A 17,760-nucleotide genomic window follows, 5' to 3' on the forward strand; every position below is an offset into this window, starting at 1 on the left:
TATCTCAACGAATTTTTAGAGTAAAATTAAAGTATAAATTTATTAACGTATAATTAAAAGATGAAAATTTTATTTTATCAGCAGGTCCGTTTGTATTGGGGCTGTCTAAAATTTTCAATTATTGTATTTCTTTCAATTATTATTTTAAGGGATATTTTATATTACAATTTTTGTTGCTTTTCCACATACAGTCAAAGCCACTTACTAGAATCACTGATAAAGTTATCATTCGGATGCTGTTATCACTTTTACAAAGAACGGAACAGACCAATTTAATGACATGTCGAAAACCCGTTTGTAGTTATCGGGACTTTTTAATTATCGTTATCAGGCTGCATGACTATGTAGGAGGCTAGAACGTGTCCCCCCCTCTCTTGGTGACAAACATTCTTCTAATAACGTCGTACTCAGTCCGTAGTATTCGCTGTGATCCAAGCACGTTTGGAGATCCTTTTAAAATTACCTTCCTATAGTGAAGGTAAATGTATGAAGATAAAAAAGTCGTTTTCTTCTGTTATTGATTAGTTTCTTTCATCTGACAAGATTGGAATTTGTTTTTCCGAGAGACTTCCTCAATGGATCTACGAAACGTATCGTACAGTAAGAAAAAAGACGATCGAGTGGTCATAGCGATAGACTTGAGGTTTGACCCCCACCTAAACCACCGTGGTCGGCTGACGTTGGTTTTCCATGGTTCCCAACTTCAAAGCGTGAATGCGGGCCGATCTCCCAGTTAAAAAAATCACGCCAACGGAAGCAATAGGCCTTCAACGGTACAAATATCCACTTATTACACTTCACCCACAATTTAAAATATAGATGGCGGCTCTGAAAAATCCGACAAACACTAGACACACGTTCAAACTCTTAGGTGCACACACTTTGTTCCAGACTCGGCCACGAAGCTCATCTAGAATGTTATCGCGTCAACGGGATAAATACCGTGGCAGAGTTTTGGCGTTTATTAATTCAGTATCGTAATTGAACAACGATTGAACATTTTGCGACCCATTGTGCGGAAAACGGGACAGAGTTGTCCCGTTTTACCAATATCCCCGTTTGCCATCCTTTCTGGACGAGCTTGGCGTTGTGTCGGCGATGCCATCCAGGCGCCAACGGCCGTCGGGCGATACCGCTCTATAACAACGTCCCGTACGACTAACCGGTATGTATGGTCACCGGGATCGCACACGAATTTTTTTCGGACATAGTTATTATTCGGTTATTGTTATTAGAAATCCCGACAACCGATGTGATTACATTAAACGGTGTTGACTGTATATTCACTTAATTTTGTAAGAAACTGTAGGGCTTTATTTTACAAGCACATTTTTTGAACAACCCTGTGTGTGTGTGTATGCCACAATCTAATAATTTAACTTTTTCTTATTTATTATACAGGGTGTTCTAAAAGTTCTAATGCAACCTTTATCTCATCATCCGTCTGTCGTACAGGTATGATTCCAGTTTAAAAATGCTCAAAAGTAGTTGAAAAATTGCCCTGCACCAGTTTTGAGAGTGAAAATACAGTGTCACAAAATAAAAAAATCTAAATTTTTATGCGGTTTCCTTGTCCTCTAACTTCCAATTAGAAAGTTGTTGCCCTGTCTTTTTTTTTATCCCAACAAAAAAATTCCCTTTTTTTAACTGCAATATTCACTGAGATATTTTAATTCAAAAATCTGAGAACAGTTGGAAAAGAACTAAAACTATAACGGACACAACGCCTTTTTCCTTCATTTATGCTGTCTTATAACGTTTCTCTGATTTTTTGAATTCGAATATCTCAGCGAATATTGCAGTTAAAAACGTAGGATGTTTTGTTGGACTCGGAAAAGACATCGCAAAAACTTTCTAATTAGAATTTGAAGGACGGGGGGGAGGGCGTATAAAAATTAACATTATTTTTATTTTGTGACACACTATATTCTCGCTCTCGAAGCTGGTAAAAGGCAGTTTTTGAATACATTTTAAGCATTTTTTTAAATTGAAACCATACCTCTACGAAAAACGGTTGATGAGATATCCACCGCATTAACACTTGCAGGACACCCAGTATATAATTGCACACAAGCACAAAAGTGTACAGACAGAAAACATAATAAGAGTATAAAAACAAAAACACATACAAACATGGAAATAAAAATTTACCACACACAAAAATGGTATCTATATGGCCTCCACGGTCCTTCCTGGAAGCCTACAAGGATGATATCATACTATTCTATATTTAAATGAGCAAAATATAAAAGACAAAAAACAATAGTAAATAATAAATAGAATAATAATTTTGTGAAGAATCCCTTCCACCAAATATTCCACTTCGAAACACAAAACAATACAATAAATCTCCGAAAAACGGAACAATAAAAAATTACTTTAAAAACATGCAACAGGTTCCCCAATGGCATCCAAACGAAGTGTTTGAGAATTTGCCAAAAATTTCAAGACAATTCACATCAAAAAAACACCTTTACACATCTGGATATCGTGCAGTTTTCATTTCTGGTCCGATGCCAATGATGTTTTTTATCGTTGTTATCGAATTAGTCGGTGAGTCTCATTAAGCAGAACAATCTGAGAATTAATAGTTATTATTGAGTGACGATAAATAAATATCTCCTTTTTTTTGCAACTTTATTTAATGATTATTTCTCGAGTCCAATACATTCGGAAATACTCCCGTGTCCGTTCACAGATAAGTGCTAATTTGATCGATCACCATCGAGCATTATAAATACTTTTTTCTTTCCCGTGTATCGATGTTATAATCGATTTCGAAGGAAATGGAAGAACAAAAACAAAAAATTGGTAGGAAAAGAAAATTCTTGCTCATTTGTAGTCCGTAAGTATTTCTGAAAGTGAATTGAGTTATAAGGGGATTGCGATTTTTTTCCCCTCTCTCTCTCTCTCTCTCTTCGGATACAAAAGCAATGAAATCAATGATTCTTTCACAGTTCTTCCCACGTATTGCCAGAATGGAGCAGCTCAAGCCCGTAATGCCACGAAAATCCTTGAGACTTCCTCATAAAGAACCATCGATGTCCAATATTGTAGCGAACCCCGCCGATTTATGTTACGGGGTCCCCAATCATAAACGCAAGTCACGCAAGACGTCGTTACGTAGAAAATTATGTCGTTTTCGGCGTTGGATTGTGACGTCAGGGTCGCAAGCGAGAGAGAGAGAGGTCCGCTTTTCCGGATCTAGGAGGGATTATCGACCATTTCGTGTTATGTCCTGGAATTTCAGCGCCTCTTCAGTGACACTATACAAACTCGTTCGCTGTTACAAAACTCTTGACAGAAATCTGTATTTTGATAAGTCCCCGCTCATCCGTCACAAACGCTCGGTTTTTTTAGCCAACGACAGAAAATGTTATTAACCTTTACGGTGAATCTTTCCACAATGGTTGGGTACATGCACAGCCAGAGAAAATCACTTTAGTACTCGTACAGTAAAACCCCTCTTTTTCGGACACCACACCGACGGGACAAAAGGATTCGACTGTAAAAAAGGAGTCCTATTAAAGCTTTTAAAGTAATTCATTGTTTTAAAATAAACCCATTTCTAATAACATAGGTTAGAGATTGCGTGTAAAACTAATATTTCACATAATTTTGTACAAATACACAATTTAATTTACAATGGATCAAAAAAAAAATTTACCATAATTTCGTGTAAATAAGCCGACCAATAAAAATGGCTGACTCTTCGTATAAGCCGCAATATTTTTAATCAAGGTAGAGCGCACTGGCAATTTCGAATTTTCCACTCACCTTTCAAATTTTCTAAATACTGATCATTAGGCTCATTTCATCATTTTTTTCGTACCACGGTAATTTTCTGCACATAACGACTACCGAACGGCAGCGTTCGTCACTGTGCCTTTTTCTATACCCACCGAGAGATTGGTGAGTTTACCCCTCGGTGTAAGTCTCCATGCGGTAGTAGTCTTTTACTAAACATTAGGCATTGCCCTAGGATAAAAATTCTCATGAATATATGCATTTATTTACTTCTCTCATCCCATTGTGTCCCCCCCCCCCTCTTTCGTGTTAACCTTTTTCCTGTTTTGTAATTTTTGTGTCAATAAAAATTTGATTTGCTTGGAATAAAATCTATATCGCTTATCTGTCGCGAATAAAAAATTACCATACACAGAAATGTTAATCACCTATTATATAAATATTTTCACATTTATTGGGTATATGTACAACCATAGAAAATCATCTAATCAGAATCCAAGCATTTTGTATAAATTCTGAAGTTCACAAGCAATAGCAAGAACTTAACGATCATAAATTGTTATGGAATCTAATAAAATTCCTATACCGAATATGTTACGGTGTTACATTTAAACTGCATCAAACTTCAGCAACACTATACAAACTTAGTTCGCTGTTGCAACACTCTTGACAGAAATAAATCTGTGGTGTTTGGTCAGAACCTGATATCTCCAAAAAATGACTTTTTGATCTAGTAGTAAGTCTTGCTAATATAACTAATTAGAAGTGAGATAAATGCACAAATACGTGCGTACGGCTAAACAACATGCTGATGTATGATATTTTCATTTGTATTTGCGCGTATGTTTTATTTTTGATTTTTAAATGACAATGAAAAATCTTATGCCTCCAAAATGTGATTTTGGAGTTACCATGTTCCGACCAAACACCACAGAAATATTTATAGACGTTCCCGCTCAACCATCACAAAATCTCGTTTTTTTAACCAACGACAACCTTTTATCAACCTTCTGATAAATCATTTCATAACGGTTGGACACATTCACAATCATAGAAAATAAACTAAATAGTATATCAAATATTTTGTATAAAAATTCTGAAGTTCAAAATCAATATCAAGAACTTTGACATAAAGGTCACACTTTACTATGGGCTCGAATAAAATTCCTATACCGAAAAGTTTCGATCTAAAAAGACGAAGAAGTCCTCTCAAGAAAATCCTCTGAACCTCACCGAGAGAAAAAAAACATACCAGAGTGACTAGACCAAACTTATATACCTCCCGTGTAATAGCACCGATCACTGTCTAAGCCATTTCAAATAGTTGTTTCAGAACTTTTCAAACTAACAGTCAGTCTCCAATACGACACAGATGATGCGAAAGAGGCAACGTCTCAATACGAAACTTCCATACATATAAGCTCTCAAAGTTAAAGATAGAAAAAAAAGGAAAGAGAAGCAATTACCTGACGATCACAGACCGAACGATTCAAGAGTGGTTTCGTCTTAACCTGCCATTTCATCATAGTCCAACATCAACCGTTCTTGCCTTTCGCGGTGGTTCAAGTACCGCTGAAACCACAGAGATTGGGTCGGTATCTATCTATCCAAACCTTTTGACAAAAGAATAGGAAAAAGAGGAGAGCCGGGAAAAAAGTTCTAAGACATCTGACGAGAAGAAAATATTTCAGAGAAGGGTTGGGCTCGTCGTCTCTTTTGTACCGTTTATTCCTCGCAAGAAACTCAAGAGATTTACTGGGAGTAATAACTGTGCGTTGGGTTATGACCGCAAGGCTAGGCTAACTGTTGAGACTGCAGCTCGGGATATGAAAGATTCCCTTCCCGATTTTTTTTTTCGTACATTATTATTATTATTTCTTTTGCCCACAGCCATCAGCTGGGCTTTTTTTTTTTAGATTTGGCTCGGCCTTTATTTTCCCAAAAGTATTCTCTTCTGTTGTTTTCCCCGAGGGCGTTAGTGCTGGTGGGAAATTGAAAAAGGAAAAAACCTTCAGCTTTCTCTTCTACAAACTTTGTCTCTTATATATTTTTTTTTTATATTAGACCATGGCAATGCGATAAAAATAACTTTCTGTCAAGAGGTTCGCATTTTTGTATTGAGAGAAGTCGCTCTTTTTTTTGATGAAAAACGAAATACGTTTCGTTTTTTCACATCTTTTTCTATTCGTTTTTGAATTTAGTGTAACGAGATTAAATATTCTATAAACTTTATTTTTTAGTACGTGGGTATTTGATGAAAATAAATGAAAATTTATTTTATATCAACAAATCTATGAATATTAATTTTATTTGCTTCTAGTTCTCTTTTTTGAAATTTAGCGTTAAATTTTCATTTCGCTTGGTTTTCGGGTATAAAAATATATTTTGTTGTTCAATGATGGTGAAACAGCATTGCAATTTTTAATTCATTTGATGAAATTTCAATAATATAGTTTGGCGTAATTTACTCGGTGTTTACAAAAAAATCCATGTGTGTGTGTGATTTTTATTTCAATTTAATTAATATATGTCTTTCAATTATTTACATCAGTTTGGGAATAATCACCGCGTAAGAGTGTAAAGTTTAGCAATGGTATTTGCTTCTGACTGGTTGTTTATGGCCACCGGTTCAACCAGTTTTGTACATTATTATTTTGGGTACGCGGTGACGTGTCAAACCGGTTATATTTGTCTCTTATACTTTCTTTTATTATACCATGGCAATGCGATAAAAATAACTTTCTGTCAAGTGGTTCGCATGTTTGTATTGAGAAGTCTCGTTTTTTTTCCCATGAAAAACGAAACACGTCTCTATCTTTTCCTATTCATTTTGAAAGTTATAATGAGATTAAAAGATTAAATGTTCTATACACCTTTTTTTAGTATGTGTGTATTTGATAAAAATAAATAAAAATGTATTTTATCAATAAATCTCTGAATATTAATTTCCTACTCTACCACTTCCGTTTTGAGATTTAGCGTTAAATTTTCATTTTGCTTGATTTTCAGGTATAAAAATATATTTTGTTGTTTATTGATAGGGAAACAGCTTTCCAACTCTCAATTCATGTGATGAAATTTTAATAATGTAACTTGTGTAATTTATTTGGTGTTATATAAAAACAATTTCATCATTTTTTTTATTTAACTTCATTAGATTACTTTCAGATGAGATGTCTTTCAATTATTTACCTTATTTTGGGGAATAATTACCGCGTAATAGTATAATGGGAAGTTTTAGGGATGGTATATGCTTCTGATTGGTTGTTTTTAGTGACTGGTTCAACCGGTTTCGTAATCTTTGTTTTAGGTATGAGGTAACGTGTCAGATCGTTTAAATGTGAGAGTACTAGGACGGAATAAATGAGAAATGAAAATGATGTATTATCGGTTCCAATTTCATCCAAATTATCACTAGTTTTCTACATGGTCATCATTTTTTCTCACATATTTTTGATACCGTAGATAAAGCATTTTGTAGGTCTACTTTCTGTCGGTTCAGCAGCTTTTGGAACCACAATTTTCAGCAATTATCGTTTTTTTGCAATAGACTTACGATGAAACTGTTGTTGAAATCCAGGCACCACGAAGTTAACTGAAACCTCTCTTTCTGCCCAAAACACGATTTATATTTATTTGAAATAAGGGTGATTATTACTTGAATTTTGTCATTTTGCATTCCGAAATCCGATTACTAGGTGACTATCTCAATTGGCGGGAATGTTCACACACATTCTGTATTCTCAGGTTCACACAAAAGTGAACGATGATGCTGTTAAAAATATGACATTTACATATAGAACCAGTTAGACATACTGTGATGATTTCATTAAAATTTGTCATTTTTTTATAGCCAAACAGCATTAACTTTCGGGAGCTTATACATATACTGTATATTTAGCTGTACTGCGTGAAAGTCAAAATGTTTCATTTTAACGTTTGTCGGTTTCATTAAAACGTTAAATAAAACCAACTTAAGTACCGCAAGTTTGGGAAACATTATTTTTTTAAATGATAAGCGTCACCGAACTTATTACGGGAAATGCAGCGGATGGTTACACATTCGCGTGCAATAACCCAACTGAAATCTAATTGTATAAAAAAAATAAATAAATAAAAGGAGAGGAAAAACTCCACCCCATTGGCGTAGTTTTTATTGAATCTCAATTTCAACAAGAAAACTGATCGACGTTGTGTGATATGATACGAAAACTTTAGCCTTTTGTAGACGAAATATATTTATGTTTGTGTGGAATTCAAGGGAATAAATAAGAAAAAAAAAACAACAACAAGAAAATAAAGCACGATCTTCTACGAGAGAAGATATTGTTGAATAAGGAAATAAAATAAAAGAAGAACAAGTTGTTGGAAATAAATTTCGGTTTCTTTTCGGACCATTGAAGTTTCCACTACAAGTTCGATTTTCAAAGCTCTAAGAAACGCCCAACGGTTATTTACCACGAAAACAGATCGAATACCTGTCGGTTCGAAAAAATGACGGCAATTTTATTTTATTGCTTGAAGAACGTATGGTGGAAGTTTGAAATGCCAAGTCCAAAGAATCGCGATAGCTTTGCAACCCTAATATTTCACGAGAGGGAGAGAAAGCAAAATAAAATTAAGCAATAGTAATATATTCGGAACACATTTGGATCCGCTCTTTATGGCTCATTTCCAGAACCTTTGATAACTGCGAGTATATTATTTGACCTCAAAATCATATTATTTATGCCTTATATTTATATTTATGCATCGACGATATAAAAACTGTTTTTTTATTATATTCTCTTCATGAACTTTCAAACACCCATGTTATTCTCGTACTAAAAGAGTTTGTATCGGAAAGACATTTGAGAAAAAGCATGGCTTTTCTTTTGGTTAAATAGGCTCTTCAATTTTGTTTCGTATGTTACGTTACGAGATTGCATCAGAAGCATATTCAATAATATAAATATATTTTTGTAAATCATATAAATCTTTATAACATGAAATTTATGTGTTTCTTGTGGTTTTAATTTTCAAGAATTCGATTACTGAAATTCTGATACTGTTTTTTAGCTTTCAATTTTGTTCATCAATATCGAGTGATCGAAAAAGTAGTCAAAAGTGAAATCTACAACTTACTGAATAGAACATTCTGTTGCTAATATGCTAATACGTATATAAAACTTCCCACTTAATGTAACATATACGCTATTCAATTACATTGAAGTTTGTACGTATGGTGTAAGTTTGATATGCCAAGTCCGAAAAATCACGATAGCTTCGCAACCCTAATATTTCACTGAGAGAGTGCTATTATAAAATTAAGCAATATTAAAATATTCGGAATACATTTGGATCAGCTCTATATGGCTCGTTTTCAGAACCTTTGATAACTGTGCAAGTATATTACTTGACCTCAGAACCATATTTACATTTATACAATGACGCAGAGGCGTACGCAAGGGGTGTTCGGGCGCCCGTGATCTCCAAGCCACTAGAGATTAGAAAGAAATGTAATATCTCGGATAAAAAATTTAAACATGGAAAGAAAATACACTTTACATGTTATATTAACCAATTTCTGTTAATTTAAATGCTTTTTGAGTGGTAACTCTCAAAATTTCTTGGGAAGAAAATTTTTGCGCCTCCCCACCAAGTCTTTTGTGCCCTTCCAAAATTTAATCCTGCGTACGCCCCTGCATCGATGATATAAAAGGTTTTTTTCTTTAATTCCCTTTTCATGAATTTTTAAAAAAAACATCTGATTCCGTTATTGAAACAGTTTGTATTCGAAAGGCATTTGAGAAAATTTGGGGATTTTTCGGTTTATTTTAAGGTGGACTCTTCAATTTTGTTTCCTATTTTACTTTTCGAGATTACATTGAAATTGCTTGATGATAGAAATCTTTTTTAAATCATATAAAATATGCATGACACAAAATTTATGACTTTCTTGTAGTTTTAATATTTTTAAGAATTCAATTACTGAAATTTTATTTTTTAGAGCTTAATGTATTATAATTGAAACACTGCATCGACACAGTAGCTTAATTAATTAGAGTGGATGTTTTCTTACATAAAATGGTCGATTAAGGGCGAAATACAGTTTGTCTTTATTTTATTGTTATCTACACAAACAGATAAAATCTTACTCAGTAAAGTTGAATAGTTGTTTTCTTGAATTTTACTTTCGATTTCCTCAATTTGGTGCTATTTTATAAATCTCTCAACACGTAAAAAATGTATGCAATTCTCAAAAAAATTAGAAAACAACTCTTTCTAATAAGAAATAGTTAATACTTACATAGCTGTATTTTGTCTTGAAATGACACTAAAAGATGTACTTTGTAAAATACCAAAAAATTGAGAGAAGTTGATATAATGAGTTTTTTACTCTTCATTACCATGTATCAAATATACGCGGAACCGGTTGAAACAAAATCTATAGCTACTAATGAGAACATTCTATTGCTAACATATATATATGAAAATGCATTCCCCACTTAATATAACATGTACGATATTCAATTACATAGGAAATTTTTACCACTAACTCGCTTACGTTCCACGTGAAATTTATTCTTCGCAGGTCATTCATGAATATTAAACAAGACGAGATGGTTATTACAAACTACTAGATTCCTCTCGAAAAGTAATGTGAAAACGCCTGATTTAGTGAGTAGTTATACTTTAGCCGATGCCTGAAATACGATCAGCAGTATACGAGCCACGTATAAAGAAACATGGGCATTAATTCGAATCAGTATGAGTGCAAACCTAATGCGTTCTTAACGTCTGAAAATTACGCTGAAAGGGGGGGTATTTCAGTCGACAAGGTTTTAATATGATGGTCTCTTCCCCCCTTAAACTAAGCGAAAGTAATAATCAATCTTATTGACGCCGGAGTCAGGTCCTTAGAGATTATAAATTACCGCAAGGAAGTACTGAAAAGGGAGGAGAATCTGCGTGAACTGTAATTTCGCATTAGCTTACACCTTATCAAAATCTTTACTTATACGTTAACGATGTGCTTATTCCTGCACTTCTTGCATTTTTCCCAACTCTAATGCTTGAAAGAGGCGTGCGAAGATTAATAGTTTGTTAATTAATTTGGCGTAAGTCGAAAGAAAACCAAAAGCATTTTACCAAGTTGTTGTATTAATAATAAGCTCGGATCGAAAGTACTTTATTTCTCCCGTGAAGGAGCACCTTCCTGATTGATACTGGCTTGAAATGCTAATTGAAAATATAATTTCATTTTCGACGCGATCGTGTACTACACTTTTATTTACTTTGGCGTAGGTACCTTTTTCCTTATGAATGTTTGAAGTGACTTCAATTATCATTTTCGACGTTTTTAATCAGATTTATGTATAAATATTCAATTATCAATGAATGAATGAACGCCAGAACTTTGCCACTGGACTTATCCCGTTGCCGAGATCTCTTCCAGCCCGGCTTCGTGACAGAGTCTGGAACACTTTATTCCTCGTCAAAAAAGAAAAAGAAAAAAAAAGAAAATATACAAAGTTTTCACATGTTTTCCCCGCACGATTGGGTACTGTCACGATTAACAAATTTTGTGGTGATTACAGACGAGATTGGGATTGGGAGAAAAGTTTCGGGGTTTCGTTAAGACGGATGAATGTACACATATTAGGATGGAGGTATGTTTTAAAAGCAATTGGGGAAACCCGAATGCCATCTCATCTGTTATCTTACACTTGCCATATTATATACACAGGATACATAAAAAAACGAAATGAGAATCTTATTGTGAAATATTCAATTATCAATGAATTATCAGACTTTTCTTGCTCTATGCGGTATATCTTCATTATTCAATCGACGCTCGTTATAACGACCCCTATCGCTCCATGGAAATCGGAAGATATATTGGGACGCTTTATATCGAAAGTTTAAAAAAAAATCGTTTTTTCAAAGAGAATTGCATATTTGAACTTGATAAAGTTATGTTATTCATCTTGTTGTAATAACAGTTGCAATGCATCAGGTAAAAAATTATAAGTATATAATTTTGATAAATTAACTGCATGTGCGCACTTCTGCTCCAAATTTTCCAATACCAAAGGTCGAGGTCAAACACACTTGAATTTTGTTCATTACTTTGCAAAAAAGTCTGCAAGGTTTTGCAAAAAAGGCTGAATTCGGAAAATGTATTGGATTGAATAACATTTGTGAGTCGTTATGTTGGATGGAAAATGGCAAGGGGAGAATAGGAACACATTTGGGAATTGTCCATTGCAATCGGTCGTTATAATGGAACAAGCGCAATACCATTAGTCTTTATAACGCACGTCGATTGTCGTATGGTATTTCGGCGTATAAATAACATGGTTATGTTTATATCTTTGAATAAAATATCTATGAAAAAATGTTTGTCATTGATTATCTTAGAAAATATATCAAACTCAATTATTTGTCCCTTCTGCAATGCCATGGCAAAGTAATGTCTATTTGTTCATCGAAGGTGTGTAGCTCGAAATTTGTTCCCATCCCAACGAAAAACGAATCAGAAGTGTATACAGCCCAAGTAAACAGTATTGGAAGATTTTAACATGACGTTGTCACGGTGGTACCTTACAACCCCATTTTTCCAATATACAAGGTGATTACAAATAAACTGACACTACTCAGACATATGTAGCGCCCATTTGGATGGAGGTATTTTGATGAAACTTGGTATTCAGGATATATCAATATGTGTACAGGACATATGGAAATGGGAAAAAGAAAGATTTACCCATGGTCAAAATAACGTATATACCAAGTTTACGTCCACCACAACGGGCGCTACATAGGTAGTTGTCAGTTGAATTGTACTGAAACTATTCCGATTTATGTAGCTCCCATTGTATTGGACGCATTTCATTGAAACTTAGTATATATGTTATTTGTGCCATGGGAAAAGGATCACGGTGATAAAAAGTGCCACTTTCTTACCTGGTGGTTGAAAATTGAACTTTGTTCAATCTTTCGTTTCCCCATGGTCCACCAAAATACTTCCATCAGAATCGGCGCTGCATGTGTCTGAGTAGCGTCAGTTTATTTATAACCACCCTGTATAAATTGTATAATCTATGAACGTTGCTATCCGAAGAGGAATTTTTCGAGACAAAACTTAATAAAAGCTTTGAGAATCCATAAACAACCACCTTTAGGAATAATATAATCAAATATCAAAATAACTATATTTTTATCAGGTGGAATATAGGAATATCTTTGATAAATTATAAAATATAATGACCAAATCGAATAACCATATTATTTCGTTGGGTAGCTTCAATCAAATAGATCGCATTATATTCGTTCCGTTGGCAACCGAAAACGAACGACCTCCACGTATAGGAATTTCAAAAACGCCGAATAAAAAGCTAATTTACCTTGAAAACCTTTTCCAAACGAAATCTTGAAAACTAAGGTAAAACCGTATTCACCAAGTTGAAAGATTCAAAAATGATGCATGATGCGAAGAAAATTGTGCCGCCGCTTCCTTTCATCTTATTAGTATAAATGTCGAATGCAAAGGAAAAGTCGGCTTTTATATATTCAAGTAACGAAGACAATTTAAACATCATTTCAAGACGATTAGACGTATATTCTTTTCATACGCATTCCTCCCATTTTCACGTCATAAAATTTATTGTGGACTTTAGAAATGGCGTAAGGGTCTTAAAAGCTTTTGTTGCGCGTTGAATTAAAGAAAAATAACGAAGAGCAGTAATAATAATAATCTCTCTTATCTTTTCCCACACTTCTCGGTATCTTATTTACTGAAGCTTAGTTATATTATAATTTTATGGAATATAAATGAATTCTTTAGCAAATAAGGAGCCTCCGAAAGATTAAGAAAAAGCCGAGTCTTAGAGAGGAATTTCTTTATATTTTAGGAAACGCTCGCTTTCTCTCTTTTCACATTTTCTAGAATTACTACCTGAACTCTTACAGACCTGGTGGAAAACTGTTAAAACTTACAAAAGTATAACCCTAGAAGACGGCGGCTGGGGGTTTTAACGAACACTAAGAATATTTTATAGACTTACACGTCAGGAAATAATTATGAAAAATACCGTTAAAATCTGCGTCGGAGTTTGTGTAGGAACAGTCTTTTAAAGGGCGGCTGTACAGAAAATTGCTTTGGACAGTGATAATGATGAAACTTTATCTCCGTTTTACGACCAGCTTAGGAAATAAGTTTAAAACTAAAAATAAAAATGTTGGATATATACAACTGTGTATTTTTTTTCTCTTCTATCTCCTTGGTTTTCTGCCTTTACTTTCAGTCGTAAAAGTGTTGATGAAAAGAAAAAAAATTTTAATGAGTATGTGTGTAGCTTCTTTCCCACCAAAAAATTGTATAAAATTACTTTTATTTTGTTTAAATGCTCAGAGAAAAAAAAAATTGGTTTTTTTTTATTATTATTATTATTTGCGAAGTTAAATAACTTCTTATGTTGAGACTCGTCGGCTGAGCTCAACAGTAAACGTAAAGATTCCGTTCACATTCGCTTAAATTTGCTACTTTTACAGAAGGCTGAATCTTAAATTTAAGACGACTTTTTACTACTGTTTATCCCTTATATAATAGCTCAGATTATCGTCTTTATGCTATTACTTACAAACTTTTTTCCTCCTGATTTTCTGGAAAGAAAAGTCTAGTTATGTCCAGTATATAAATGCGTTTTTTCTATATTTTTTGAAGCGCATAAACGTTGTTAGTGAGCTTTAAATCGTTTCTCTTTTTTTTGCGTTAGAATTATATTCTTTGTGGGTTTTTGTTTTGTATGGTCCATACTTATACCGTCCATATATTTGTATTGTCCATATATACCGTATTTATTATTCCTTACATATACTAAGTAAGCTCTCCATCGTAATACGGGAAATAATGCTATGGAATAATTTTTTCCGTGATTGATTTCTTAAAGATTGTTTTATCAAACAAAAATTATCGTACAAGGACTTCATCAGAATAAACACCGCAAGCTAGAAAATCATGTTTTCAAAACGTGAGCGCCGCATCGTATATGCCAAGAAATGCGGTATTTTTAAACCCTCTAGCCGCGAGCAACGCGAATATCGCGTTTTCCACGTATTCTATAAAATTTCGCAGGGGTACGCTATTATCTCGTTTTATATACATAGCGGATAAAATACCTCTTGATATTGAACAGAAAACCGCCCGCGGCTGGATGGTTAATGCGATAATGAATATGAATGTCTATATTGTTTCGGAAGACATTTTTGAATGTTTAAAACTTCGGTGTTCTAGTATTATAAATTTGGTATTATACAGTATTTATGAGCGTAACTGTGTGCGGGGATTTTAGATACAAATATACAATGTTTGACCGATAGTAAACTTGATATGATTTGAACAAAGGGTAATTTAACCAGTGAAATCTACACTCGCTCTGATAATTCACTTGATTCTTTCAAAATATGAAGTACTAGTTTGAACAATGAGATAATGAAGGAAGTGGAATATTCTGATAAACACCTATTCTTTCTTGGGTATATTCAACATATATACCCCCGAGTGATGCCGGGTATTTTCGCGTTGTCAGAATATTCGTGTCCATCTTTTTCATTTTTTCATTCTTCTCTGTGTTTTCTCAGTCTTTGTACCATTTTTACGTGTAAGGGCTATGTTTAATGTCACTAAATGAGTACTGTGGCATTGAATATATTACGGTGTGCAATATGTATTTTAGTGCAGGAAGACCAACATGGTGCTAAGAGTAGCACGTGAAGATTTGGTGCCTGACTTTTGAAATATGATTATATAAAAATTTGAGAAGATGATGAAATCACATGTACTGGAATTATTTCTAAGATTATGTCTAATTCTCCTGGTTTCAATTGAAATAAAAACATCTGATTGAAATTCATTGCATAGTAATGTTTATATATCCTGTGTTAGCTTACATCGTATTAAACACGTTCTATTCTATTTAGTGAAACAGTAATAATACTAAAAATCCTAAGAAACAATTCAGAAAAGCAATTTTCATAGAGGAAATGAAGAAAAAAATGTTCAAAATATTGAAATTTAATTGATATTTCTGGCTTTGATATTAACACGGGTTAGGAATATGTTTGCCACTAAATTAGTGAATAAAGTGAAAAATGTGTCCCAAAAAGTTATAAAATCGTTTTGTTTACACCTGTTTGTTCCTTTTGTAATAAATTTGTGAATATATATATATGTAAATAAATCGCATGCAATATATGTGATTTGCTTCATCTTTGTTAACATGTAAATCCTTACTTTGAAAAAAAAAATCATCTAAAAAAAAGTAAAAGGAACGAAAACACGCATTATTTCATTCTTTCGGATATTCCAAATAGAAAGACACAGTTTTTGAACTCGCAAACTGCTCGGTAATATTCCTTCAAATATAAGAACTCACCATTTCGACAATAGTAATGCATCTATACACAGTAAAAGAAAAAGTACTTGAGACAACAATCTTTCCTAAATAATGAGAATAAAAACGGATTCAACCATGCAAACTTTTCTGAAACTATTTGTTGAAAAAACCACCAAGATTTCTCATATTGGCGAACCATTAAAACTTAAAACCATTTTTATTAAATTTTCAAAAAAAAACCAAACAAAAAATATCAATAAATATTCTCAAAAAGCAACAAAAAGGTACAAAATGGTATTAAAACGACGGCAAGACGTAGAAAAAGAGTAGAAAAGATTACATTAGAGATGGAGGTTAGAAAATGGGAGCCGTAAGCCATCACCAGCGAAAGAATAATATCCGTGCAATTGAACAAACCTGACGAGTCGTGTCGTTGCGTTAAAACCACAAACTGTAACAAGAAATCCATTTGAAAGAATACCACGGGGAAAGGTCGAATACTTTTCGGTAGCCATTAATGATTTGTTGTTAAAATCAAATAAAATCAGAACGTTCCAGAAGTCCCAGTAAAAGGGCAAAATGGAGGCTGGGGGGGGGCGCCCTTTCATGTTATTTTCCCCGAAAGTCTTCCCCCCCCCCACCACACACACACACTCTACAGGTTCTCCTCTTCTCTTCAACATCTTTATCCTTGCTTAAATCTCACGAAACTCTGTCGTTTCTTTTATCTCTGACGCTCGTTAAACAAATTTCTAGAACCTTCCCTTGCCGAAAAATTTTATAACACAAAGAAGTGATTTTTGCGAATGGCAACGGCTTTCAACGACAGGATCTGGTGGGCGTGGTGAATGGCAGGCAGGGGCTGAAGTTCTGCTCTGAATGGTATGTTCGTTACCCGATTCCGCGTTGTAGGAAAAGGAACGTATAAGAGAAAAATAAATAAATAAACATAAAAAAAAAAGAAGACACGGAATGAATTATACATTCACAGCGTTATGAAAGCTTCGACCAAAAGACATCAGAATAAAAGGAATTTATATTCTTGGGGGGGGAAAAAAAAATCTCCCTGCGTGAAATGAGCGAAATGTTGAATTCTTGAGACACACGCTATAAATATTTATTAAATTCCGGATCGGACACGAGTGGGCAACGACGGTTTACACTAACAAAACATGCGTAATGTATTTCTTTAGGGAAAAAAAATTGGCTTTGTGTATATATAAATATATATTTAGATAGTAATGGTCCTGTATTGTTTCTTTTTTTCAGATGAACCGTCCAATACAAGTAAAGCCAGCCGATAGCGAAAACAGAGGTGGTAAGTCTAGTTATTTCAATTTTCTATGTCTGATATTTCATTTCGTTTTTACGTATTTTCATAAAAATGCATGATATGAGTGTAATGGAGATTTATTAGAGTATCAGTGTATATATATAGTGAGATTATAAAACCGTATTATATAATTTTTATTGATCGGATGACTTGTATAGCCAATATAACTATTTGTGGCTTTGAACCTAAACCAAAATCACAATTTTTATGTTATCGTAATCTCAGGTCTAAGATGCGAATAAGTTATTTAGATACTCATTTTATTGAAAAATTACAAGCAATGTAAAAATTAGTTTTTAT

General features: G+C 33.8%; 1 protein-coding gene across 7 annotated transcripts in view; it reads left to right on the forward strand.

The window, feature by feature from the left end:
- Window positions 1–17,760, forward strand: part of bru3 (CUGBP Elav-like family member bruno 3) — a 606,527-nt gene that overhangs the window by 341,073 nt on the left and 247,694 nt on the right. For all 7 annotated transcript variants that reach the window (XM_089246538.1, XM_089246542.1, XM_089246535.1 and 4 more), the window contains one exon: window positions 17,397–17,445. In XM_089246538.1, coding sequence (XP_089102664.1) covers window positions 17,397–17,445 — 49 coding nt within the window. The remainder of the gene's footprint in view (window positions 1–17,396; window positions 17,446–17,760) is intronic.

The sequence above is a fragment of the Pholcus phalangioides genome, unplaced genomic scaffold, assembly GCF_987345545.1.
Source record: "Pholcus phalangioides strain wild (caught in Gottingen) unplaced genomic scaffold, Ppha-v1.0 ptg000017l_1, whole genome shotgun sequence".
Classification (NCBI taxonomy): domain Eukaryota; kingdom Metazoa; phylum Arthropoda; class Arachnida; order Araneae; family Pholcidae; genus Pholcus; species Pholcus phalangioides.